Raw genomic sequence first — 27279 nt, 5'->3', positions numbered from 1 at the left:
TCCTTCAAAGGAGCAATCAAATTCCTGGAGAGTAATTGAAGTTTGTTTCGGGATTCTTTCCGCCTTTCATTCATCTTTGCTTGTGGAAAGTGCTGCTTCACAGCAGACTCCCTGTGCTCCCTTGGAACAATCACTTCCCTCACACCGGCCACACAGGCCGACGGGGCGTGGCTTCATATGCAAATATAGCATGAGTGGGCGGTATCTGTAAGCCCCGCCTACTTAGACAGTTGCCTGGTAACGAGCAACGAGCAACGGCCGCTGCGCCCTCTCCACTTCACACACCGTGCTGGAGGAGGAGGAACTACTCAAACCGTGTGAGCGACTCACTCAGGGGACACCGTGTGCGCTTGCTACTCGTTGCTTGTGTGAGAGAGGGAAGCAGCGAGTTTATTTTAGCCTGCCTGGGGCTGACCGTAATACTTCAACTAGCAGCTACGCAGCCTTTGGACTTTTGTCGAAGCCTCCGAGGCGTCGAGACGACGGAAGCACCTGTTCCTGTGTCAGCCGCTGAACGAAGACTGTAGCACCGCCGTTCCCGCACCTAAAGCCCCGGAACGAGTGGATGACTTCGGTGGATGAAGGTCTGTCTGACGCCAAGAGGGGGGCCGTGGACGGTGGACCCCCCTCGTTAGGAAGCGAGGTGAGTTAATGGGGGCTTGGAGCCGGCGGGGATGACAAATGATACTTGGCTCAATAGATACTTTTTTTAATTTATTTTATTTTATTTTTTAAGGAAGAATGAAACTAAAATAATTTTTTTATCGTTGTGTCAGAGTGGTTCATAAAATACAGTAAGTTGTTTGAATGTGTTGCATTATTGTTGCGCAAATGTAGTGTGTCTTCTAGCTCAGCTGTTGGTGTTCAAAACATCACACTTCACTTTGGTGTCCCCTTCCCTGGGTTAATTTATTAAACACTCCCTCAGTGGGGGAACTAAAGTTACAAAAACATAGAATTGTCAAGATAATAACAAATCCAAGCAACACTGGTAATTTAAAACTTGTACAACTTGTGGCCCGTGGGCCTCATACAGGCCATGAGAGCATTTTTCTCTACCGCTGTACAGTTCTAAAAACTAATCAGAACTTTACACTCATAAGCCTTAGCTAATTTAACAGAACAAATGATCATCATGTATCAGTAACGAAAGGGTGAGGTTAGAGTCGGCTTGACACATTTATGTGACAGCTGAGTGGCGTATTCGCCATTAAATTGGCAACCTTAATAACTGGTGAGCTAGTATTTTCTGGCCTTATGTTTGAAGCAGATTTTTCATCTGTGTTGGTCTTCCTTCATTAATTAGATCTTGCTTCGATTGATAGTCCAGTTTTTAGATTTTTTTTTTTTTTTTTTTTTTTTTAAGGCTAGATGCAATATCGTTCAAGTTTGGCTTTCATTTGGAGCAAAATTTTGTTTCATTTTCTCACAACCATGCCAACAAATTTGTAATGTCTTCCTAAATCATGTCTTAACATGTGCAGGAGGAAGATGGAATATTTCGTTGCGTGAGAAATGTGGGGGAGCGGTCAAAATGATCATGATTAAGCAATTAGTGTTAAGCATTTTGATGCATTTTTAAGTGGTGTGTTAAGACTAAAACAATAATAATTGCTTTAAATGCAGACTAAAACCGCACCTTTTCCAGAATGCTTAGTGGTGAGGCCACCTTTGTGAGGCAGAATACTGTCTGCCTCATGTTTTGCTTTATCTGTTGTTTTATGCGATCAGCAAAAGTAAATATATGTAACACACAAGCATTAAATACATTCTATATTGGCTATGGAAAATGTGGGTGTCTATCAAAAGTGTCTGAAAACAATCTATTGGGGACACGAAGAGAGACAGAAATAGTCTTTGCTGTCCTCCTCAACCCAGTTTGTGAGGGACTGCACAATCCGAGGTGAGGTGAGGCTGCTGGCTGCCACATTTGGCATCTTACCCATGTACTGTATTTGAAAGAAAATACTCGAAGACTCACAGTTTGGGCAATGAAATCATAGACACTATTGGGCTTTAAAAACATTTAAATAATAATAATTTCATTCAGTCATTGGTTGTTCATTTTTTATTTTTTGATGCATCCTATGAAATCAATTCCCCATCATATAACAAAAAAAGTTTGAATTGTTGCATCATATTTTTAAAATAAATTTAGCATGGCCCTCAGAGGACTTCTGAATGCTAAATTGATTTGAACTGATTTTGATTAAGTTTGATTGAATGTTGAATTGAAAAACAAAACGCTATCACATGATGTTAACTTGATAGTGTGTTCTTGTGTGTTGCAATTTAATCACGTTCACGTGACACTTTATCTTGACAGCGCAGAGATTTTAATTAAATAGTGTACTGTACTGTGTGAGGGGGAAAAAAAAAGTTACAAATTATATTGTGGACAGCTGCACCCTTCTGTAACATGCATGTTCATCTATCTATGCCAGCATCTTATAGTGACAGGCAGAAGAAAAAAAAAAACTACCACCTATGCATCTATTGCCATTCATGCAACAAAATACTGTAAGTTTCCTGCAAGTATATTAATTTTATGTTAAATTAAATACGACCAGATTTACCACCGAGTAAATCAATCGAGATGAGATGATCCTTATTCTGCAGTCATACTTTTTGTGACAATTTGTCTTTACTGGTGTCCCATGTTCTCATGGAAAATTTGTGCCGTGGCTCAGTAAAGATATTTTGTGACAATAAGATAATGTAAACGTTGAATTCTCATAAGGCTGTGATACTCATGAATTAGTCCAAAAGTAGAATGGTGACATAAGCTAGTTACTGTGTGATTGTCAATAGCAACATGTGATGTGTGGAATACTCCAGGTGCTAGACTGGACGTTACATAATGAGATTTACTCCTTCACATAGACCTGCGTTATACAAAACATTCTGAATACTTCCCCCCTTTCTGCCAGTTATCTGGTTTGAGTGTCTTCCCCTGTCGGATGGGATTATTACTCGCATTATTATATTTTTATGCTCTCTGAAAGAAGATATTCAAACCACAAATGTCCCGACTAGCTCAGTGTGTACACAAGCAATTGAATAACTAGATTAACTCACGCTACTGAGCTATAGTGGATGAATGGAGGCTAATCTGGAGTTAAAACAGTCCTTCCTTTTTTACAATCTCTTTTATGTCACCTGGCAGAATGATACTGTGAGAAAACTATTCTCCACACAAAGCAAATGAGGCTTCAATACCAAAACATTAACATCTTCTGAGCGGCTGAGCCACACACTAAACTCGTGATACGTCACGTACATAAGTTGCAGGACCTGCCAATATAAACTGGGGTCAGGCCAGACTGAGCCTACAGTCGAAGTCAAACCAGCTGCCATAATGATTATACTATGCATTGCAATAACATGCCGCCACGGCACTGCGAGGGCCAACTTAAAAAGTAAAAAATAAAAACAACCCTTAACCCGCATTAATGTCCTAGCATGTATTATTTGGCCATTATCTGACTTTTTTTATTTTGCCCCTCGAAGTGCGTTGGTAGTGTATTACGTTCATACAATTCATTGTATGAACAGTCGTTGTGAAGGCTGGCTTGACTTGTTTTTTTGGACTGGAGGCTGGCGTGACCGCAGTCAATGGAAGCTAGGATGCCAACTTTAATGATGTGAGAACAATAAGTTGCTGAGCCGTTTGTCCAGCATTAGCTGGCTAGGTGAGTGGATCTGACCGATGTGTGGCTTGTCGTTGCTGAATGTTTACTAACACTCTCTGGATTTGTTAGTAAGTGGGAAGGAAGGGCTGACGTATAGTATGTCACATTCTTGCGAATTTGTCCTCTCATGAGACTGAAAAGACCTAAGAAGAGTAGATCGAATGTTTTAAATCTTTTTTTCTATTTTATTATTTTTTTTGGTAGGTAAAAAGCATCAGATAAGGACAATATAAATTATGCACATTGAAAATAACAGTTTTAACATTTTAGTTCCGCTTTAACAGTTGTTTCTGTTTTTGTGAGAACAGAACGTGCCAACATTTTTATGTGTCACTGCACAAAAGGCAGGGCCTTGACCACCTGCCGAGGGTCTGCCGCTGCACACAATGAAATGACCCCCATTCTGTAGATTGACAAAACAGAGCGTTGCCAGCAAGACAAATTTTAAATACAAACAAAGATCAGCTTCCCATTTTCTTATATAAAAATACTATCTGCTCTAAAAATACTATCTCCCATTTGTATTTTTACAAGAAAAAGTTGTATTATTGCAAGAATAAATTCAAATTTATCGCAACAGACATTTTAAGATTTAATATTTTGAGTTGGTAATATTCTCAGATTTGATGATGATGTGACGTCTCCCTGGCTTGTTGCAAAAGGAATGGTTTCTGTCATTGCCATCATCGCCGTCGAGCCTATGATCTAAAACAGTGATTCTCAACTGGTCGGTCGGGACCAAAAAGTAGGTTTTGGACAGGTAGGAAAAATATATAGCGTTCCTTGCTTTATGACCATACTGACATACGACTCACTGCTCTTATTAATACTATTTGGGTCAGTTTGACCAAACTTTATGAAAAAATTAATAAAAAATTAGTAATTTTGTGCAAGACATCCCAGAAAGTTGGACCAAATTGAATCGAATAGTGGATTGGCCCATTTTGTTGCATAAATTGGGTTACTTTGTATGTTTAAATGTTATACCATTTTATATTTTCAAAGACATGTTTTTAACAACACATTTTCTTCATTGTTCTTAATCTTACTTAAGTGTGTTGAGCCATCCATCCATTATCTACCACTTATCTGGGGTTGTGTCACGGGGGCTGCAGCTTTAGCAGGGAAGCCCAGACTTCCCACTCCCCAGCCACTTAAGAGCTCCTTCTCCTGTACATTTTTGTTTTTGTTTTAAAGTAAGCACTTTGTTAATCTCATCCAACTGTATATAAGTCTTGGAATTTTCCTCTACTAAGGCGTTTGATGACTGTGAAATTTCATAATGTGACTTAGAGTTCCTTTTTGATTAGTCATTAAGTTGTCCGGATGAGTTTTCACGTTTGGTCTTAATGATGGGATGGATTTCAGGTTTTCCTTGTTAACGGCCGCTCCACACCCTCAGTTTTATTAGATGTATAAGAACTATGCACCACTCTCAAGCCTATACTGTGCTAGGTTTTGGTGTTTTAATTATATTTAATGACTGCAAAACAGTAAGTCCTGTCTTCAAATAATGATCATAGTCGCCATTCCCCAATGAATATCCTCATGCGTCATCCACATAATAATACAAAAGGCCGGGTTGCTCTTCTCACAAGCAGGAATGAAGGGTCAAATTCAATCTGCAAATATTCCATCTTTGGATGTAGGATTAGTGGCCTAACAGAGGTGGAATGGTGGCAGTTTGAACAGGAATAGCGGAAAGCCTTGGCTCGGATGTGACGTGTGGACACCCGAGACACACACCCAGTTGTGGTGAAAGCAGTTAATTGTCATTGTCCCACAAGTATCAGCGACGTCACACCAGACGCTGGCACAGGCGTCGCCACGCATCTAATTATCTTTTTGTCGTAAGCCGCGTCGCTCTGCCAACATACACAGACCCTGAAATATTCTGTGAGTTGCCAATTTAGCAGAAAATCCGTGTGAAAATAGCTAAGAAACACCCTCAAGTAGATACTGAACTATTTCTACCAAGAAAAAAAGACAGCGTGAGCAATAGTTGTCTGCTAAGTTCCCAATATCTTTTTAAGGCCACATTGTTCTTGTTCTGCATCACAGGGCAAATGAAAGCAAAGCAGTTTCTTCCCTTGGGTTTTCCTGTCCTTACCTGAGCAGAGTTTCGGTATGAATGCCTCCACACAGCCACCACAAGCTCCTCCCTGCATTGTGCTTTATCCAGGCTAACATTCCTCGTAATCCAAGATGTTAGCTGTGCGCCTTGGGACTCTATTGGAAACAAGCAAATGTCTGTGTGCGTGTGTGTATTTAAAACCTGTGCAGATACAATGATACTCTTTGTATACTTGCATGTGTACAAGGTGTTTCAGAAAAGTTCCACGACCGCTGTTACAAAGGTGTGGGACAGATTATCAACCTTCACATTTACAACGAGATCTTGGAGCGTGTGCTTCATCCCATAGATGCGAAGAGGCAGGGTAACTTGTGATAGCTTCACCATGTCAAAGCACCTGCTCACTCTCAGTATCCGCCAGTTACCGGTTAAGAAGAGCATTGCTGTGCTGGAGTCATCCACTAATTTACCTTACCTGGCTTCCTGTGATTATTGTCCTCTCTCGAAATCAAGTTCTGTAGACAACGAAGCTGTGAAGGATTCCGGAAGCATCCTAGGAGTGCATGACAGCGTGACAGAAGGCTGAGAGGATGCATTTCCACAGAGACTACTTCAAAGGGGAAAACTTGTACTAAACAAACTTTGTAGTTTGGATTTCAAATGCATCATTTTGTGACACCTGTTCTGGAACTTTTTTGACACCCATCATTTGTCAGGATACACACAAACTTTCTGTGTGGCTTACCTACCAGTTTTGACAATAAGATAAATTTGGAAGGAGGAAGGTAGGGTAAATTAACTTCTCAGAATTGTGAGTCAACAGTTATTCCAGATTAAAACGGTCATGTCAGTTTTAACAAACTGATAGTGAAATGTGAGTCTTGACTTCCTCTTTGTGGATCGAGTGAAATTATCTCGAATGCTACACCAACTTATAGTATGCAGTCGTGTTATGTCGTAGAATGGGCCAGCAGCAGACTTAGCTACTGTGCAGAGTTGTGTGTTAATAATCTATGATGGTGACATAATATTATGGAATCTGGACTTTGGCTTTTTTAACGTACTGTATCTTTCATCTTAACTGTACGTTTACAGTTGTTGATTCACATTTTCCAGTGACTTAGAAGGGAATTTATTCCAATACAAAACAATAAGAAAACAAAACAATGTGTCAAATCAAGCATTCCTTTCTGTAATAAACTGCTAACCTGACACTGTCTACATACTGCAAACAAATTTAATAGTTTTTTTAAAAATGTATTTTGACTTAAAATTTGTCCTGTAAAAATGTTTTATATTCTTAATCGAGAGATTTAGATAAGATAAATCAATATTTTCCCCCCAGAATAAACATTTTCCATAAATACAGGAAATACCAACAAACATGGTGAAACGGGCAATCTATCAATTTTATTCATAATTTTGCTGGCTATAAGGATGATTTTCTTCTTTAGTCACATTGTTTACACTGTATCCCACATGCCCAGCATATGCACTTTCCTGCAATAAATCACATTCATCATTTGTGATTTTACTGTCCTTGGTCATTGATGCTGTCAGTAAACTTCAGGAAACAATGGTCGATGTGATGTTGCAATGAGGTTATAAAAACATTAGCTTATCAAGTTTAGCTGCTGTGTTAAAACATGTTGCTCTAATGTTCAGTATCTATCAATTGTATTTTCTGTATTAATACATTTTAATTTTGCTGAGAAATCTTCACCTTGTATTATATCCAACTTCTAAAAATTATTCAAAGGACACAGGGACACTGAAAAATAAATAATAACTTCTGTTTGGAATTAACTTGTTAATGGAAAAGGTTAATGATTTTTTTTTAAAACTGTTTGCAAGTATAATCCCTGAAGACCAATTTCACTTTCAAACTTTTGTAGCCTCCTCTTGGATCCTCTGAATAAATTTGAGATGACAGAAGCCCCCACTGGCGACAGCTAGGCCCGAATATCAGAGGCGAGGCATTAAATGCACTTGTGAATATTTTGGTGTTGCCAACATTTAAGTCGCCCTGCGGCGAAGACGAGTGAAAGCAGAGGAAGGAGAGCTACAGATGTAGAAAAAGCCTTTGCAGTCCCATATTAACATTCTGCCGCATTTCCTCTCATCATTATTGTTTTCCCTCTCCTGTATCCATCTGTCCATCCTCTTCTCACTGCATCGTTCATCCTTCAGCTCATCCAGTATTCCTTTTGCTGTGCTGACTCGCTGATTCAATGAGTTCTGCATCCATCCCATCAATGCAGTTTATAATGCAAAGTTCATTCAAGACCAGATGATTCTTGTCAGTCGACATTTGTTGCAAAAACAACAGTGTTGTTGGCAGATTCTAATAGGACATGTTTTTAAGTATCAAAAAGTGTGACTTGCCAACTGTAATGACACATCACTTTTGAAAGCAAATGTTGGTTTGAGATTTTAAACCTTCCTCCCTCACATCATTAATGGTACCACTTGTTATTGTTTTCCATCCAAAACAGTTGCCTCCTTATTACACCAAGCAAGTGTTTCCCGTTGCCTTGTAATCCTACCCTAAGAGCTATTGCTATGTCTCCCTCCTTATCAAAAAATATCCATCTGGGACATAGCTCTCACCTGGAGACTTGTTACATGAATGTGAGGATGTTTGCGTACTAACTGGGCAGTAAAAAGCTATCAAAATAAAGCCACTAAGAGTACTAAACATTACTTAATTAACTCATTCACTCCAAGCCATTTTCACTGAAGCAACCCCCTTCGCTCCTGGCTGTTTTACTGGATTTTGACTGATTTTGCAAGGCCCACAGATTATTGTGTTCTATTGCTATAAAAACATGGAGCCTACCAAAACAGAGATTAGAATATCTTCTTTCATCAGAAAAAAAATATATATATTTGTATCTGTTTCCGTTTTGCAGCTTAGCATTCGAATATAGCTAAGTTTCATCATTATTCACAAACTTGTTGAAAACACTGTGGAAAAGAGATTGTTGCAACATGGCCCTGGTTGATCGCTTATACTCTGATGCCACCTGCTGGCCGTTTATCGAAATAACTACCATTGCTTTAAGCAACCTCTTGAGGCTTCAACAAAGCCTTCTGTATGCTCTTAAAAAACATAAATGTATAAATACGTTTTTGGAACCATGGCAATATTTAAAATAGAATGTGTTTATACGTTTTTGGCGCAAATTAGTTAACAGAAACAACACTTCTACTCAGCCATCCACATGACAATCATCTGACTGCAACTAACAGAACACCGAAACTGTACTACTGGTTGGGTACCTATCTCAAGTAATTCACAACTATTAAAACTCATTCACTGCCAGTCATTATAGAAAATTTTTACATTTCCAATACTCACGTGATATTCCATTCAATAATTATATATAAACCGAATCTACCAAATAACAGAATAGACTCCCTACTTTTTGTCCCGTCCCGTTCTTTTATAATTGACAGCAGAAAAATGTAGGTTTGCCAAAATACAGCCATTTCTCCCATGGACTCTGAAACTGTGTTTATTTCCTATAAAATGGGGCAATGATGTCATCTACCGGTGGTTGGGCATCAGTAAAGTTGTTTCCAAGTTTGATATTTACAGTGGAGCATGCTCAGATTCGCCCCCATTTAGCACCGCTCTAAAAAATACAATTGACAAGTATACTTGTCAAAGGCAGTGAATGAGTTAAATGTTATATCTTGATTAACTATACTCTTTGTTTGATGGCGACACACCCGCTGCGTCAGATGCTTGTGTTGTAAACGGTGGTGGCAGTGCTCATGTGAAACAGGAACTGTCAGAAAACCTGCCAAGAGAAATGGTAGAATATGCTTTTGTTGTTGCAGTACACGAATGAAAAAACTCACCTTCCCTAATCTTTTCAACAGTTAATAAAAAATACATGTAGAAACTCTTTGAATGTTTGTACATGTGCAGCTGCACGTGAGATTATATCTCGATGATGTCATTTCATCAACCAGTAAATGTTGCTGCGTCAAATAAGTGGTATTTTCCCAGATGCTCTCGCAGTTTTATTAATAAACACCTGTCAATTGTTCTTCTTTCATTTTGCATGTCAAATTCATGTGTTGAGAGTCAGATAAAGTTTTATGACTAACTTTATCCTGACTTGACATTTGCAGAACAAGTGCAAGTGTTTCATTCTGCTGAGATTGTTGTCTTTACGTTTTTCTCTGTTTTTTTTTTTTTAACTCTTAATTATTTGCTCCACTTTTTTTGCGTAACGTTCCTGCTTTTTTTAGTGTTTCTCCTCTTTAGTAGCGTTTGAGTTGTTCTGCTGTCTGTCCAATCTCATCACTTCTTTCACCTGCACCTCCCCCTTTTGCGCTGCTTTCTTTCAGCTGCTCAGGCATGCTGGGATCAGGCTTGTTGTATCACACTAGATTGAAACATTTGAATACAATGTGGCAGGACCTGTGGCCTATGACCCATCAACCTTTTCACTCCTTCTTGTTTCCCAACCCCATCTTGGTCTTAAGAACATTCCCACAAAGGGCGGATTTACTAACATCTAATCCTCCTTAAAACATGATTTATAATTTTGGCCAACCCAAAACGTTTTATTTTTTTTAATTTTTTTTTTTAAATAGCATACCTGGACTGTACGACAGAGTATTAGGGCTACTTATAAATTTAGATTTTTTTATAGAGTGGGTAATATTCTGAAAAAAGTGGCAAATTTGGGAGAAAAAAACTCATGAATTTACGAGAAATAAATTCGCAGATTCTGATTGGTTAGTATGATAAGGGCTCATGAAGTGTTGTTGCTCTTGCTGCCGTGTATGACGAGTAAAGTTTAAGAAGAAATCTGTCTCATACCCACTGAATTGAATGATTTGTTAAACTTGATTCAGCATTAAAAAATAAATAAATAAGAATGCATTGCTTGAGGTACTGTGCAAAAGTCAGACATGAGCACTTACTAACATTGCATCCACATAAAACTGGACCTGAAAGATGCACAGCATGACGGGAAAGTACGTCAGTACATTCAAAATATTCTTGATGGGAAAAAGTGTGAAAATGTAGCAAGCTCTGCCATATTCGCCGAAGGCAGGCAAACAACACAGTTGGCAAGGTGGTAAATCGCAGCGAGATTAAATAAATGAATTAAACGTATCCTTACTCAGGTTATGGTTTGTAAAGAGTAGGTTATTTTCTAACCTGATGTTTTAAGCAAATCTTTATGATCTAATGCCGTATTGTCACCTCTTTCTTATCATTGTCCAGTTCAGTGAGGACGAGCAGCACTTCCCGGTCACCATGTGCACGCGGGGTTATCCCGACACCTTACCCAGCAGCCCACTGTTCTCAAGAGATGTGGATGAAGAAAAAGAGAGAGACTCAGACAGAGACAGTGCAGTGGAGAGCACCCAAGGATCTGACACCTCGGAAGGTCCCACCAGACTCGGGGATAAAGAAGACATCTTGGGGGATCTCTTCTTCCCAGCTGAGAAGTAAGCTAAACCTGAAGATGTATTGTTTTATTTGACCTACACTGCATTCATTCATTGTGTTGCCATCAGGAAAAGCGGCACAAGCAACTCTGTGATCTCTGACCTGTCGACGCGCTCCTCGGCTTCCCTGAACGAGGAGCAGTTTGAAGACTACGGCGAAGGAGAGGAGCCCGACTACGCTCCCAGCAGTCCCTGTCTAGATGATGAAACACGCATCAACGGGTACTCTGATCTTGGCTCATCCGTGTCCTCAAGGTAAGAAAGACTCAGAGGCCCTACCCCAAAACGATGCATGACATTTTCATGCGGGACATTGATGCAACATTTGAACAATCTAATGGGAGGTAGAGATATCAAAAAAGTTGTTTATACAAACATAAAATAATAATGGTCATTTTTGATCAAGCAAACACAGGAGAAACAAGACAATCACCTCTATCGCCACCTGAGCAGAGGTCATCCTCCATTTTGCAGTGTATAAACTGCAATCGGACAATAAAAAGTGTTGTCATCACTGTTTACCTTAAAGTGTCTCCACACAGCTATCGTGGCTCCTTCTCCACCTATCTGGAAAATTAATGTTAACTTGGTAAAGTGGTATTGGTGTGGAGTATCGGAGCATTTTTTGATTCAGTGTATGAGTGAAGATGAACAGTATCTGCATCCTTAGATCATCCGTACAGCTGTAAAATGCTGAGCAGCTATAGTTTCTACTCCGTAAACTCTCATTACCTGACCCATAGCTTTTGGGTTTTTGCCCCAAGGACCACATTAATATTCACCAGGAGCTTTTGTTTAATGCGATTAAGACTCCTGACTGATAAAATGGAGAAAGCAACTCTGTGGTTTTTCCACACATACCAAGCAGACAAAACCTATCAAGCGAGCTGTCTAGGAGAGATATTTATTCCAAATGAGGGCCAGATTTAGGAGAAGTCTTAGATTGCACATTGGGGGGGAGGCATGAGAAGCAATTTTAAACGTGTGGTTTAGTGGAAAGTAGGTCCATTCCACGACATAACAAGACTGCATACTATAAGTTGGTGTAGCATTTGAGATAATTTCACTCGATCCACAAAGAGGACCTAAGTTCCCTGTACATACTGATTACTTCATGTTACGTGTAGGTTGTCTGTTCCCCCCCAAATGAAGGCCTCTCCTTTAATAGACTCCTCCCTCTTTGTTCAGTTATGTAAACAAACTACGGGTACTCTATAAATAAATGTGCAATGCACTTTGGACCAAACAAGCTTACACAATGTGAGTTTAATATACAAATCACAGTTTCAAAGTACAGCATTCATTTTTAGTATTGTAGCAACCTTTGTTTCATGGCCCAAAACGAAGTAACCCATTTCACTGGTCTACATTTCGTGATTGTGCCTTGGTATGAAGACTTTTAAGTAAGTCATTACAGTATAGACCGCAACCTAGACAATGTAGCTGCCTGTCACAATCAAACGGTTTCAGATACACCCTAAAGTCAAAGAACATTAATTATAGGCAAGCTATGGAAAGACAGTATGTGGTTTCACAGAACTTTATTCACACAGCGTCGCTTACGAATATAATAAAGGAGCATAGATGACTCAACTTTCGACGAACCCTTATCGTACGACACCCAATTTTGGCACTAAGGTTACATGAAAGTACTCTGAGATCTGCACGCCCCTTCTGGCAGCCTTGTGAGAGTCACTTATGTCTGTCAACAGTGCGGGCCAGACGCCTCGGAAGGTGCGTCAACATTACCCTAGCGAGATGGTGGATGTCTACTGTTCTCAATGCAGCAAAAAAGTCAACCTGCTCAATGACCTGGAAGCACGTCTCAAGAATCTCAAGGCCAACAGGTAGAATGTCACTCTGTCTTATTTACTATCTGTACAATGTCCCGCATGTTCGCTCACACAATACTGAGCATGATTTAGTTTTTAACTCACTGCCCACAACTGGCCTAATGGAAGCATTTCTCTCAATAAAGAATGCACATAATAGAATGTTAGTTTGTAATTCCCCTGTAAGTAATCTAGCACGTTTTATCTAATAAATTCAGTGTAATTTAAAAGACTATTTCAATTTTAGCTGATCTGATAGTTCAAATGTACAGTAATTATGAACCTCTTTGGTATATAACAGGTTTAATTCAATAAAATAGAATATGGTAGGTAGAAAAGTTAATTTAGTTCAATAGTTCAACTTAGGAAGTGAAACTCAGCAAGTCGTTAAACCCATTACTCTAATATATATATTAAATGTCCTTTTCATTGTTTCTTGTGGAAAAGAAAATCGTAACATATCTCTGTGTGAAGTGCATCTATATAAAGTTGGCTTTTGGAATTGAGCCAATGAAATATAAACTTCTCCACCAGATTATAAATCATTGGGATGATCCTGTATATGCAATAAATTCCATTTTCTATATTGTAATTCATTGAGATACACTTGTACAGTACTGTTTACAATGTAATGAACAATTGGATGATGTCTTCTTGTCATCCATACTTGTACATGACAGAGACACCGTCATTGACACATAGGCACGCACACGCCCAAATATAACGGCTTAATTGATTCTTACATAAGGCTTTCACTCTCGCGCTTACCTCATCAAGAACTGTAACAGGGAATCTATTAATGGAAACACAATCCAGGGTTAGCCGTAATAGTCGTACCTGCCTGCATCCACTCATTCATCTTGAATTCCGTGTGGAACTCGTAGTGAAGAGAGAGCTGGTGATGAAAGACAAATTAAATAAAATTGAAATAAGCTTTATTGGATTGTAAGCCTATATGTCTGTTGTTAATGTAATTAAAGGGGTCACATTTTCGCACAGATACATTTATTAGTATGTTCCATCTTGGTCATTTTGAGGATGATCTCAAATGAGGTAAACATTCATGAAGCTGTAAGGTCTTTATTCCTGAACTATTTCCATCCCATGGACAAATAAGGGTCGACATTTCGTATATGGTGTCCTACATCTCTCTTATCGCACACCATTTAAAGGACCAGCTGCTGTCCCCCCCCCCCACTGCCTTGTTGAACCGGGAGACATCTCCATGGCAATTCCCTGATAAAACACTCTCATGCATTTTTTTCTTTTTTCTTTTTCTTTTTTTTTTTTTGCAGCCCCAACAGGAAAATCTCCAGCACAGCATTTGGGAGGTAAGAAACACACAATGTTCATGTCGTTCTATCGTTCCATGTTTTTTTTTTTTTTTTTTTTTTTTCCCCCTCTTAAGGGCAAAACTGCATTGCATCATACTGAGAGCTGTTCTAATAGCTACTCATGTAAGAATGCGAAAATATCAGAAAAGCCTCGTGGTATGGGCCTTCTAATCTTTGCTATAGAGGCAGCAAACACTTCTTAGTGAGAATTAATGTCTGTTTTGAACCCATTGTGGATGCATTTACATTCTGACATCACTTTTTGAAATGAAAGTGGGTACATCTCACCTCTCGGCATATAAAAATATTGCAAAAGTTCAGAAAATGTCAAATATTTTTATATGCCTTGCACATTTATCTTATAGTTCTGAGGTTAAGGGTTTAAATTTGTGTTCCTGCGTTCCGTTTCAGCTGAGCTAGGCTTCAGCTCACCCTCGACCCTGATGAGGACAAGCGCCATCGAATACATGCTAGATGGAGGGTTGATATAAATTTGAGCCCATATTGTCCACTCTTAATGGTCATATTTACTGAATGAGAGAGCTTCAAAAGTTACTTCAGTATGCCATCCATCCATCCGTTTATCCTCAGTGTCTTTCTAAGACCCTGTATTACGGTTTAATTTTGGTCCAACATAAAAGCAAAGGCAAGAAAGATTTGCTCATTGTTGACATACAGCAGATAAGCATGTATACTACTTCCTTATCGCTCGGCTCCCACGTGCAGTGTTGTACTTAAACAGTCAGTTAATTACTAACTGCATATTCCAATAAAAGCATTGACATCACTAACAGAACGTGCTGTAAAATCGTTGCTCCGGGCTGCTCGGTCGTTTGGTTTGAGCCGGGTGAGATGTTTAGTATCCCTTTTTGCAGCCGTACCAATTGAGTTATAGTGACAGAGTGAAAATGGCCTGTCAGAGCTGATCTATGTATTCAATATAGCACTTGATCCTGCACGGTTCTCTCTCTCTCTCTCTGTCTCTGTCTCTGTCTCTCTGTCTCTGTCTCTGTCTCTCTCTGTCTATCTGTGTCTATCTGTCTGCTTTGGTTCCTTCTTTGCGTTTTATCGCCCTCGTTATCTGTTTCTCCTTTTAGTTTCCTCTTTTGAGTTTCCCCAAGAATGAGAGGCCACTGTTGTACTTTAAAGGCATGAATAACACAATTTAAATGTCAATTTAGACGTAAAAAACACCTTTACGACGCTGCTAAAACGTGTGCTGCTTTAATTCTGTTTGCACCACTTTCCCTAGTTGACATTGGCCTCGGGTGTCACTGTCATCGTCTATCATTCCGCCTTCCTCGAAGAGATATTTGTCCTGCCCTGTACTTTTTGTTCCAGTAATGCAAACACACTAAAGAGACCTACTATGTAACACTGTGTGTTTTCACAGGCAACTGCTCCACAACAGCAACTTGAGTAGCAGCAACGGCAGCACCGAGGACCTTTTCCGAGATAGCATCGACTCTTGTGACATCGACATCAATGAGAAGGTTAGCTCATTTTTTTTAAGTAGCAGTAAGCGCAAGCTGGGTTTACTCCTTGGCTTCCTCTTACATTTTACTTTTTTGTTTTGTTTTATTGTGTCAGCACAAAAAAACTAACAGGCATTTGTTAGTTAACAGACATAATCTGATACTAAGAAATCCATGCCAAAGAATATTCTTCTATACATGTTTAACACAGAATAAAACAAAACATGTGGATGTTATAGCAGCAGTTCATATGGTAAATATTTTTTGGTAGTGCTTCACTTCTCACATTTGCAACCACACATTTAAACCTATGGTCAAAAGAGAGTTTTCAATTAAAGTGTTTATAATGTGGAAGGACAGCTTTAAACTATCCTGTGAATGTGAATGTGAATTGTTTAATTGGCTGGCAACCAGCAGTATTTATTTAGCACTGTTTCTTTGCCAGGTAAACTCTTTGGAAAAGAAGGTTGCAGAACTAGAGAATGAAATTTTGTTGAACGGTGATCTGAAGTCCAAATTGAAGCAGGATAACACTCATTTAGTACACAGGTATGGGCCAAACTAACGTGCCACATCTTCACAAGCTTTGAAAGCTTTTTGCCAATTATTTGCTGTAGGAAGAATATTCATTTTTTGTTTCAATTATCAAAGAGTTAATGAGCTGGAGGAGCAGCTGAAAGACCAGGAGACCCGTGAGAACCAAAATCTGCAGGGGGAATTGAAACGACACAGAGAGGCCTTCGGCAAAATGGAGAAAGACAAAAACACACAGATTGAGCTGCTGAACAGCCGGTGAGAAATTCACACAAGTATTGCGTTATAAGAGACATACATTGCTATATTGTTGATTGTGTTTCTTTTCCACTTTTAGACTCAAGCAGCTGGAGGATGAGAAAAATGAAATGCACGTTAGCATGTGCAGACTCAAGACACAGACAGAGAAATTGGACGAGGTGAGACACGGTATTTGAATATTTGCTTCGGTGAGCTCAAAATGTACATGAATCTTTTTCGATTTGTCCTGATCTTTTTATCTTACAAATGAAAAAATACACAACGTACGTTTGTGCTCAGGAGAAGCAAAGGATGACAGATAAGCTGGAGGACACCAGTTTGCGCCTGAAGGATGAGATGGACCTGTACAGGAAAATGATGGACAAACTGCGGCAGAGCAGGCACCAGTTTCAGCAAGAGAAAGAAACCATGCAGGAGGTGCGAATAAATATTTCATCAATCACACTTCCTCTCACATACTCTACCACTGACATTATATAGCATGACTTACTATACTATACTATACTATACTATATGTCAAATCCTTTTGTGCAGCTGATCGAAGACCTGCGGCGAGAGCTGGAGCACTTGCAGCTCTTCAAGCTGGAGGCAGAGAAACCCGGACGAGGGCGCAGCTCTTCTTCGAGTCTGTCCGAATACAACAGTAGGACCAGGGAGGTGGAGCTGGAGTATGAGGTCAAAAGGCTCAAGCAGGTACTTTTTAACGCAGTATCAGATATATGTAACGCCTGGTGTGTCTGTCTGTCTGTCTGTCTTTCTGTCTATTTATAGAGTACCTCCTTCCATTCAGTGCAAGAGCATTAAATTACCATCACTATACATTGCTGGAATAGGTAGAATATCAAATGACATTATTTGTAGTAAATAACTAATAATAGTCAGACCAAATAAGTGGAATTGGGTCACTGACACGCCACAGTGGTTTGGAATTACTGCTCTACCTATATAATTGCTTTTTTAGTGTACAGCTACTAAATGTCATGGATGGTGCAATGGAGGCCTGTTGTGTTCCTAGTTTATGTATTTGATGAAAAATATTCGCACAGTCCGTCCAGGAAACGAATCAACAATTTTAATGGACCCTTTAACCGCATATTTTGTTGAGTGTTTGTGGGCAGCTGGATTCTATGCCAGCTGACTTTAGGTGAAAGGCAGACTGCATCCTGGCCTGGTTGCTATTTAATCACAGGACACATATACTGTCGAAACAGACCACCATTCACATTCACACTTTCATTGAACGTGAACTGAACCATTCTGCATGACCTTTACAAGCCTCTTAACAGTACTCTGCAGTCCATCTTTGTCTTTGTATTTGTTTTGTTTTATGAAAGACGGTGCATCCTGGAATGCCTTATGTTACCGAGTTTCAAAATTGTGACATATTATTTGCTGTTTGAGCGAGTGTACAGTGTACAGAGCTGCTGTTAGATAAAAATTGACAGCACATGTGTGTTTTCAGATGTCCCCACGATCAGCTTTGTACAGGTGTTAACAACTGGTGAATTTCATAATTATTTTTTCTCTGCTACCTGCAATTAACTACCGGTAGTTCAATATTTCTAATTTCCTTGTTACTTCATAATTATGTTTTAGACAAACAAGGGCTACCTGGAATAGGACAAATAACCTCCCACTCGATGTCCCATAGGCAGAACTCATCCCATGCTTGCCTGCACACTTGTGTAAATGTCTATACTTTGTGTGTGCGCGTGTGTGTGTGTGTGCAGCGATTTATGTCCCAGGACTTTCTTTTCCCTGAATTCCAGCAGCTGGGGTTGTCGGGGGCACTGCTCAGTCCCAGTTTGATGGTAAAATTGCTTCCTTGACACCTCCATTCGACATTAACCACTAATCTCAGTGGAGTAGAGTGAATCTGCACCACCTGATCCGGGCTGCAGTCCCCTACTAATGATAAAGTAAAGCATCCAAGAAAACGCAAACTCACTCGCTGATCAGTGGTCCGCTCAAGGTCATCAAGAGCGTCCATAACACGCCAGCCAATGCAGGGTAACACTCATCACCTGCTTAATGCCCCGTAGGTATTGACTGTCTTAATAGCTGTGAATTGCTGCCCGGATGGCCAAGCAAGTGCAAGCAACTTGGCGTGACGCTTTGTGGTAGCCGTGTCTTTCAAATACATCCCTGTGACCTAAATTCTTACTTCGTTTTCTCTAATTGTCTATTTCCAGGAGAACCAGAGGCTGAAGGAGCAGAACGACGAGCTGAACGGGCAAATTCTCAGCATGAGCCTGTACGAAGCCAAGAATTTGTTTGCCACGCAGACCAAGGCCCAGTCTCTGGCTGCCGAGATAGATAACGCCTCCAGAGACCAGGTAAGGTTCATAATACGGTGTGTGATAGTACTGTGCGTCCGGAAATTGATGACATTTTGATTCATGCCAATATGAATTGAATTCATTTGTTTCCCTCGGAATTCTGCAGACATGAAATGCATTCACTTTAAGATGCCATAAGCTTGGCACACCTACTTTTTGGTCCATTTCACCCATTATTGTTGTCATTATGAGGTGGAGTGTGTAGAATTTTTAAGTGGAAAATATAATTTATTGCATTTTGTAATATGGATGTAACATAAAATCTGGTAAAAATATGAGGAACCGTGAATACCTATTAGATGCAATGTGGAAGCAAACACAATTTTATGGATTACAGTCAAGTCTGCCTGTTCCACACAAAGATACTGCAAAATTACTTCTTCAAAGCTGTAAGAGAAGATAAGGAATTTATTTCATCAAGCACTTTAAAACATCTGTCGCTGCATATAAAATGCTGTACATGATTCTAATGTATGCTTTTCCATTTTCCAAACCCGGCTCAATGAGGTAATATTCCCAATAGTTGGTCATCCCATTGCTGGTTACTGATGCTGCTGGTCAAGCAGATTCATCATTGCCCCATGACCAAAATGACCACCACAATTCCTATGCCTTAGCTCTGGACATCTGCAAAACTTGATTCGAGGCAACTGGAGTCTTGGTAAATGCCGCTAGCCACACGTAGCAACAAGCCTCATGTGAAGTCCTGGTGCCTTGATTCAACTTGGGTGGATTACCATTATCTTAATGAGAATTATCTTAATGGAAAATCTACTAAGACATAAATAAAATGTGTCCTCTTTCCTGAGCCACATACAGAAAAGTACATTGTTGTTCTTTTTCACAGTAAAGTGACTTGTTCCGCATTTTAAAAATACTGCATTTGTGCTATTTTGAAAAACCAAGGCAACTTCAGCCAAGTCATTACTGTGCAGTGGAGAGCAGCGATGGATGAGTCAGCACAGGACTGCACTGCCTGACATCTTCCTTCATCTGAGTCAATAGTGCAGCTATTATGCAATATGGAGATCAACACTAGGTCTATTTCTAGCACACAACTGACTTGTCACGCCTAAACCGGAATGAAAAGGACAAGCAATTCCTGCATTTATTTGTTTGTCAAACAGTTCTTCATAACTGTATGACCTGTGCTACTATTTCCGCAGTTAATGGAAGCTCTGAAGGAGCAGGAGGAAATCAACATGCGGCTGCGGCAGTACATGGACAAAATCATTCTATCCATCCTTGATCACAACCCGTCCATCCTGGAGATCAAGAACTAGCAGTGACTCCGGGTCTGAAGAGATTGTAACAGAACATGAGACGCCCTGTTATGGAACATAAACAACTGGAATATCTCCCCCTGCTGTTTGTGGAATGAAAAACAGGGACGTAAAGGGAGTAACTTGATGGTTATGCTGCTGTGACTCTGTCCTTTTTCTACTCCGTCTGCGTTTTGGGACTGGACAAAAGCTATACTGGATTATGTGCACACTGGTATGAGAACTGGAACACATATAGCCATCATATGTTGTCATGTTAATAAAGGGACAGTTGGCTCAGTGTAGGCCAGTAGTTAAGCACTGTGAGACATTCGGCCAGTATACTGCCATCTGATCTGGAAGTGGCGACATTTTGAGTCATGTAGGTGGAAAAAAAAAAAAAGAAAAGATTGTGAGTTATGCTTGGTCCTGGCACGTCTTAAGAGAATGTTGTGAAATGTGGCAAAAGTGATCCGAGAATATTTTGGAGTAAAATGGGTTGTGTACTCAGAGGAGGGATTTGGTGAAGTCAAATGAAGGTAATATTTATGTTTCCTCTCGAACGTCTTCCAGGAATTTTGCAATGACACTTGCTGTGTCACTCCGCTCAGTTTCATTACGTAGGGAGAGAAAGGTACAGCCGCCCAAGGAGTGTCTTTCAACTGGAATTTCCATAATTGCTATTATCTAGAATCTCCCCAATGCTTGAAAGGTACACGGCTGTTAGCAATAATAAGCTCAACATAAATGTGACGAGGTGAAATGAATGTGACTACTTTCGTGTTGGCACTGTGGAGTGGTAGAAGACAACAAAAGACAACATGACTACACCGTCCAAATGGTTGTGTGAAACTTTGTTATAGTGTAAATATCATGAATGTACATGTTGATGTGTCAGAAGGGACAACAATATGCTGTATTATGTAATTAACTGAAACTTGAGTTTTGCTTCCTTGCACAAAAAAACATGTTTTCCCTCTGCATGGTATATACATTCTGTCTGTGCCTTGGTAGGACGATTTTCAGAAGGGTACGTAGATGTCTTAATCATTCTTCCAACTTGTGTTATATAGTAATCATTTGTAAACATGTGCCACTGGTTACTCTTTTTCAGAACATATTTTCTCCAGATCTTATCAGGAAAGAACATGCAATGGCTTAAGTGTCCTATTAGTTGATGCATAGCACAATGTATTGTGTGGTACTTCAGCAAAGGTTAGCGTCTTTGTCAATCTAAAAGTTTTATAACACTGCGGGGGAAAGATTTTTGTTGCGTTTATACATTTATTATTGTTTAAAGAAAGTCCATAATGGTTTAAGTTTGCTTTGTGCTTAGTAAAACTGTCTTCCTAATCTGAGCTCGGTGGTGGTGAGCATTTTTAACTCATCCATAAACACCTGCTCTTTAGCGTCTGCTTAACAAATGGTTTCACTTTGACTGTTTGTAACATTCTAGAATTGAAATTAAAGGAGCACATGGAGCTAGTACTATCGTTGCCTTTTTCTTCTTCACCATAATGATGGAAATATACGGCAGTGCACTTTCACTGGCCAATGATTGTTGCATTTAGGTTTGTTAGGCATTTTGTACCTATTGGTTTTAATTTTATTGTGCAAGTGTAAAACTGTTTACAAAATGTATTTTAATTTTGGATAATCACACGATGAATTCAAATCGCAAAAAAATACAAAAACAGTATTGTTTTCATTACAGTGAAATCATTACATTCTGACCTAGGTTATCCTCGTCCTATGAAAGGAACGAGTGCCGTGTGACCCTTTGGAACTACAAATATGGCGCTTCGTTCCCAATGTTTTGGCGCCAGCTAGTGTCCAACTTCCAGGTGGAGGCTAATGGATTAACAATCGATCACAGAGCAGGAGTTGGGCGTCTCAGCCTACGGCACGGGTGAGGCACAATATAGTTAAAATTAAACTAATGTAACGTTAAAACAACACCCTCCCAAACTATAGTCCTCCCAAATGTGTTTTTAGCTTCTTCCATCCATCCATTTTCTGTATTAATCACAAACGTATGCTATGTAAAATTAGCTTAGCATCGAGACAGGTATTACCAAAAGTTTAATGAACGGAAAAGAGCACGTAGTTTACCAAATACAACGCCATTAATAATCTGGTTAATTTTTTATGTTTGTTAACTGTACGTGTGAACTGATTCTTGAAGGGCCAGACATTAAGTAGCACGCTCTGTGTGTCCAATTTCAAAGCTAAGTTGATCTACTTCAGGCCGGCGTTACCAAATTGGTCTCATAGACGATTCCAATAATACAAGTATTTGTCAAAAATAATATTAAAACAGATGGAGATATTTTAAATTTGACCCATTTTTTTGTGTTGAATCCGAAAAAGTCTTTGAAAAACCTTACGAGGCACTAAAATGTCTCAAATAAATATATCAAACGTTATAAATAAATAAGTATATAAATACCAACTCATTAAAAGTAGGATTTTATGATTGTAAGTAAGGAGTCTCAAATCTCAAATATTCTTAAAAAAAATGCTTCATCGGGACTGAGCAGATGCATTCCATTTACAGTATGTAGGCTACTGTCGCAGGAGAATATTACTCATCACTCAAATTTCGATGATTAAATTCAAGTTAATCGATAAATATTTTTGTCAGTTTGTCATGTACTGACATGAAGCTGCTTTATGTAGGTTTCGAGATGTCTCAACATCCTACAGATTTTGTGGATGGAACGAAAAAAGCTCGGGAGAACATCTGTAGCGCCAATGGTCCAAATGTCCCGTGTGTGTTTGAAGAACAGGCTGTGTCCATTTACTACCCACCTACTACCACTAGAACGAAGAGAAGAACAAAAACAGTCAAGTCAAATGTTACCAAGCCACAACACATGATTAATGGATGCTTGAACCATGTGAAGGACAAGACTACCAATGCAATACCTGCAAGAACTGAAAGGAAACAAAGAAGCACATTTTCAACTGCAGGTGGCATCATGGTAAACGGGATTGCCAGTGAGGCCCACGTTTTGTCCACCTATGAGCAAGCAGCTACAGAGCCAGGCCTGCCTGTGACACCCAGGAGGATGAAAAATAAGAAATGGTGGTAGGTCTGGATAATTTACAATTTTCTGATGGAAATTTCAAATTTCAGACAACGTGATCATGTAATTTTCAACGTTTCTTCTTCTTCTCTGCAATCCTGATTAACTCAGGATCTCTTGTCAACTATTTTACACATACAAACCACCTGTACTCTGTAGTCAGTGACAGTGTAATAATTTTATAGCCAAATTATATTATTAATAGTCACAAACCCGCAGTGGTGAGTAGTGGGGGCACAAAGGATTTTTTTTTCTTTTTAGGGGGTGGGGGTTTTTGAGGGTGGGGTGCATAAAAAGAAAATCCTGGTAATTGAGAAGCAGTACTTTAGCGTAACAGGTGAATTAGGGTTTAAATTGATTAGTCATGCCTGGAGAGTGGGATGCATGGCGACTTGCTAAAAAGGCCAATGTTACAATAAACAGATTTTTTATTTATTTTTATTTTTTAGAAAATTGCCAAGATAAGATGTAATTTTAAGGAATTAAGGAATACTATATATTTGGGTAAATACTGTTATCAGGATATAAAATTTTGCCATATTACACTACTTGGATAATTGTTAAAATCGTACTGGAATGTACATCATCATACTTTTAATTTACATTAGTTTTTTGCTTCATTTTAAAGTGCTTTTGGTATTCTAAAAGCGACATATATGACTTTTAATTTAAATGTAGTGTAAGAAATCCTTGTGTTCAGATAAGTTGAACAAAACGATCTCCAAAACAAAACTAAATAAGAAAAATTAATATATTGGAAGCAATTCTTTAGTGTTCATCCTTGCATTATTAGTGTAATAGCTTTAAGTGCTATAATTTTCTATCATGTTTGTACTGAAGCATGATTAAAAGAAAATCATGAATTGAATTGAAAATGCCAAATCTGAAAAAAGTCACAATTTGTTCTTTTCCTGAAATCTGACATGGATGGAGGCGTAAAAAAAGGAGACAGGTTCCTGACAGCAGCGTTGACGACTCACAACGTATTTTAAGGCAAGTCACTCCTATCAGACCTCACATGGAAGGGCAAATAATACAGTGATGCCTTGTGATACAAGTTAAATTCATTTTATGACCATAATTGTTATCTCAAAACGCTAGGATCTCAAATCATTCCTCACCAATGAAATGAGTAGAAATGCAATTAATTCATTTCAACCCGCCTGAAAAGCACCCAAATTATTGTTTTTTAAACCTCTATTTTGCACTCAACAGTGTTTTACTGAATCAAAGTCTCCAAGAAACATTTGGTGGCCTGACGTTTGATGTTTGCTGCCGCCATCTAATGGTGGGGGTTTGAAGTGCGCTGGGTTCTCTTATTTTAGCTCATCCTTTGAGAGAAAAATTGGCCAAGCAGCAGCTCGTACCTCATAAAACCCTTAAACAATATCAGTTGTATTTGTATCTCAAGGCACCACTATCTGAAAGCACAATATTATTAATAATAATAGAGTATAATTTAGGCCCTTTATTTTGAATAAGTCGAAGTTCGAACTAGATAATCAATTGTACCTAAAGCAGCATTGTAATCTAGCAATAGTTTTTACAACTACAAGTATGGAAATAAGCTAAAGAGTAGAGGCAGCCTTGCAAAAACATTTGATTATATTATGTAGTTTCCATATTTCCTCCAATAGTGGCCTCTGTCCAATCACCATTATACCCCAATTAATCCACTTGAGGATATCCCCATAATAAATGTCTAACCTGAAACTTAACTAGCCAACCTCAGTCACCGTGTGAAGAAATACACTATAAACAACGCATATATTGCATAAAATTTGTCAGTTTAGCTAGCAGATATATATTTTTTAATCTTTGTACTAATTTAACACATTGTCCCTGCCTTTTAAATATGAGCATATCAATCATGCCACAAGTATTCACAAACTACTACCAAAAAAGGTCCTGCTCTATTGTTAAAAAACAAAAACGGGTAATGTTGTGACAAAAATAAGTTACGTCACACACACAAATTTTCAGCCAGTTATTGTCCTCACCGTGTGTCTGTGCCATCAGCTGTAAACGTGCCGTAGTAATGAGTTGACCTTTATAGAGGCAATGAACCTACACAGTCCAAGAAGCCAACATTGCCACCACCCCAGGAGGAAGACTGGGAGCAAGAGTATGAAGACAACTTGAAGAAGAGATTTTCAGTCCAACCTTACGGTAAATCATGTTTCCCCTTTTGTATTAATGTCTGCCTCTAGCATTTGTAGTTTAACAGTAATGCTGACTAACATGGACAAAGCAGAAATGCAATTTCTTTGGTTTGTGTGCTATCATAGTTCCTCGAATAGCCTCACGCAAACAATGTCAGTTTCTGTATTTTTTATTTTATTTTTTTCAATTCTTGGAGTTAATTGTTCCCCATTTAAGTTTCCTCGTCACACAATATAGGACGATAGAGGTTTGCGCTTGCTGCATGGCTATTAATCAATGAGCATGGATTCTATCCACCAACCATAGAATTTTGAGGTGCATATGCTAACGACTCAGTCACTGTAAAAACTAGCCGCCCCAATGACTGTTTGGAAAATATTTTGTGCTCCTTCTAGGTCCAGAACGTGCATTTATGTTGACTTTTCAGGATTTAACATTGGAACAAGGGAAGGACGTGCCTAACGCAGCCAGTTACAGTCCAGCCGAACACCACCCACTCCCACTCCTGCTGTACGTCGACAGCGTCGGTACCGAGCCTGAACAGTTTGCAGATGCTGATGAGTGAATCCGCATTCTGGTGCCCCCACGATTCATCACAGCCAAACTTGTTTGCCATAAATGGTTAAGGTTCATTCATAGAATGCTTGTTAAATACAATAGTTTGAGGTTTGTTTGTTTTTTTTTGTTTTTTTGTTTTTGGCTTGTTCTGATTAGTTGTCATTTTGGTTTTATTCATTGGTTTTATTTATTTTAATTTTCATTACTACTTTTTGCAGTTAGTTACTGACTGTTAAGTTTTTAATCTGAACATTAGTTGGCGTTTGATTTCTGTGCAGTGTACAATAAATGCATAATGCCGCATTTACAGTATGATACAACTAATACAGTATGCTATCATTTATTGGTTCTGATCAACAAATTCAGTTTCATAACCCCAATAAAGCAAATGTTCTGAAGCACAAAACATTTTTTTATTTTATTCACCAGTTTGACTCAAATCATGTTGAAAGTGAAATGTTTGCTGTAGCGATGACAGTGTTTGGCCACTTGATGGTGCAGTTGTTGCAGCGTCTTGTTATTTCCTGGCAGCAATGAGAGTTGAATGAGTTCATTTCCAAGGACTCCCTTGCTTACTGACTGCATTTCTCCCTGGAGTTTCATTCATGAAGCACTTAATGCAGGCAAGGCAACTGTTATCGTGCCAATTAGATGTTTTTTTTTATGATATAAATAGCATTTCAGTCCACAATTGTCATGTTATTTGCAATACACGACCTTGTGTTGTTATTCAACTCGTTCTGCATTAGATACATACAAGTAAGTGTAGCTATTGGTTTCTCACGTTATGATTGGTGGACTTCAAGTGGGACAAACATTACGTTGTCCGGGAAACAATGGTATTTAACAAAAATTAGGTGGTTTTTTTTCCTTCTGTTTATTTATTTAAAAAAAAAAAAAAAGGACAATCTATTCATGCTTCTGGGTACTCACGGTTGCCAATCGAAAATGATTAAAGACAGACATATATTTCTAGTATACTGTAATATTTTTATTTGTAGTAACATAGTTCACAAGTACTATGAGTCTATATGCTTATACATTTTAAAAGTATGTATCTGTTGTAGGGATGCACGATAATGCTATTTTCAACCGGTACCGATAAAGCAATCATTTAGAAAGCCGATGTCGATAAACCGATGAGTAAGCTGATAACTGTTTGCAAATTAATTTGAATACAGTTGAAAT

At 38.9% G+C, this 27279-nt stretch overlaps 1 protein-coding gene and 1 long non-coding RNA gene across 2 annotated transcripts; both read left to right on the top strand.

The window, feature by feature from the left end:
* The first annotated feature begins 247 nt into the window (after window positions 1-247).
* rab11fip4b (RAB11 family interacting protein 4 (class II) b) lies at window positions 248-21769 on the top strand. The gene is made up of 13 exons (XM_077524686.1): window positions 248-643; window positions 11018-11244; window positions 11314-11499; window positions 12957-13091; window positions 14372-14407; window positions 15804-15903; window positions 16331-16434; window positions 16537-16677; window positions 16757-16838; window positions 16960-17097; window positions 17215-17373; window positions 18873-19016; window positions 20186-21769. Exons 1-13 carry the CDS (start codon window positions 566-568, stop codon window positions 20300-20302), a joined length of 1647 nt encoding a protein of 548 aa, XP_077380812.1. The 5' UTR covers window positions 248-565; the 3' UTR covers window positions 20303-21769.
* A 256-nt stretch (window positions 21770-22025) lies between these two features.
* LOC144020814 (uncharacterized) lies at window positions 22026-26497 on the top strand. The gene is made up of 5 exons (XR_013283978.1): window positions 22026-22190; window positions 22961-23372; window positions 24304-24363; window positions 25427-25539; window positions 25929-26497. It is a non-coding gene; the product is annotated as an uncharacterized LOC144020814 (long non-coding RNA).
* Window positions 26498-27279: the final 782 nt, after the last annotated feature.

Source organism: Festucalex cinctus, chromosome 6 (assembly GCF_051991245.1).
Source record: "Festucalex cinctus isolate MCC-2025b chromosome 6, RoL_Fcin_1.0, whole genome shotgun sequence".
NCBI lineage: Eukaryota > Metazoa > Chordata > Actinopteri > Syngnathiformes > Syngnathidae > Festucalex > Festucalex cinctus.
The sequence above is the reverse complement of the archived record's forward strand: the minus strand, read 5'-3'. Positions and strand labels throughout refer to the sequence as shown.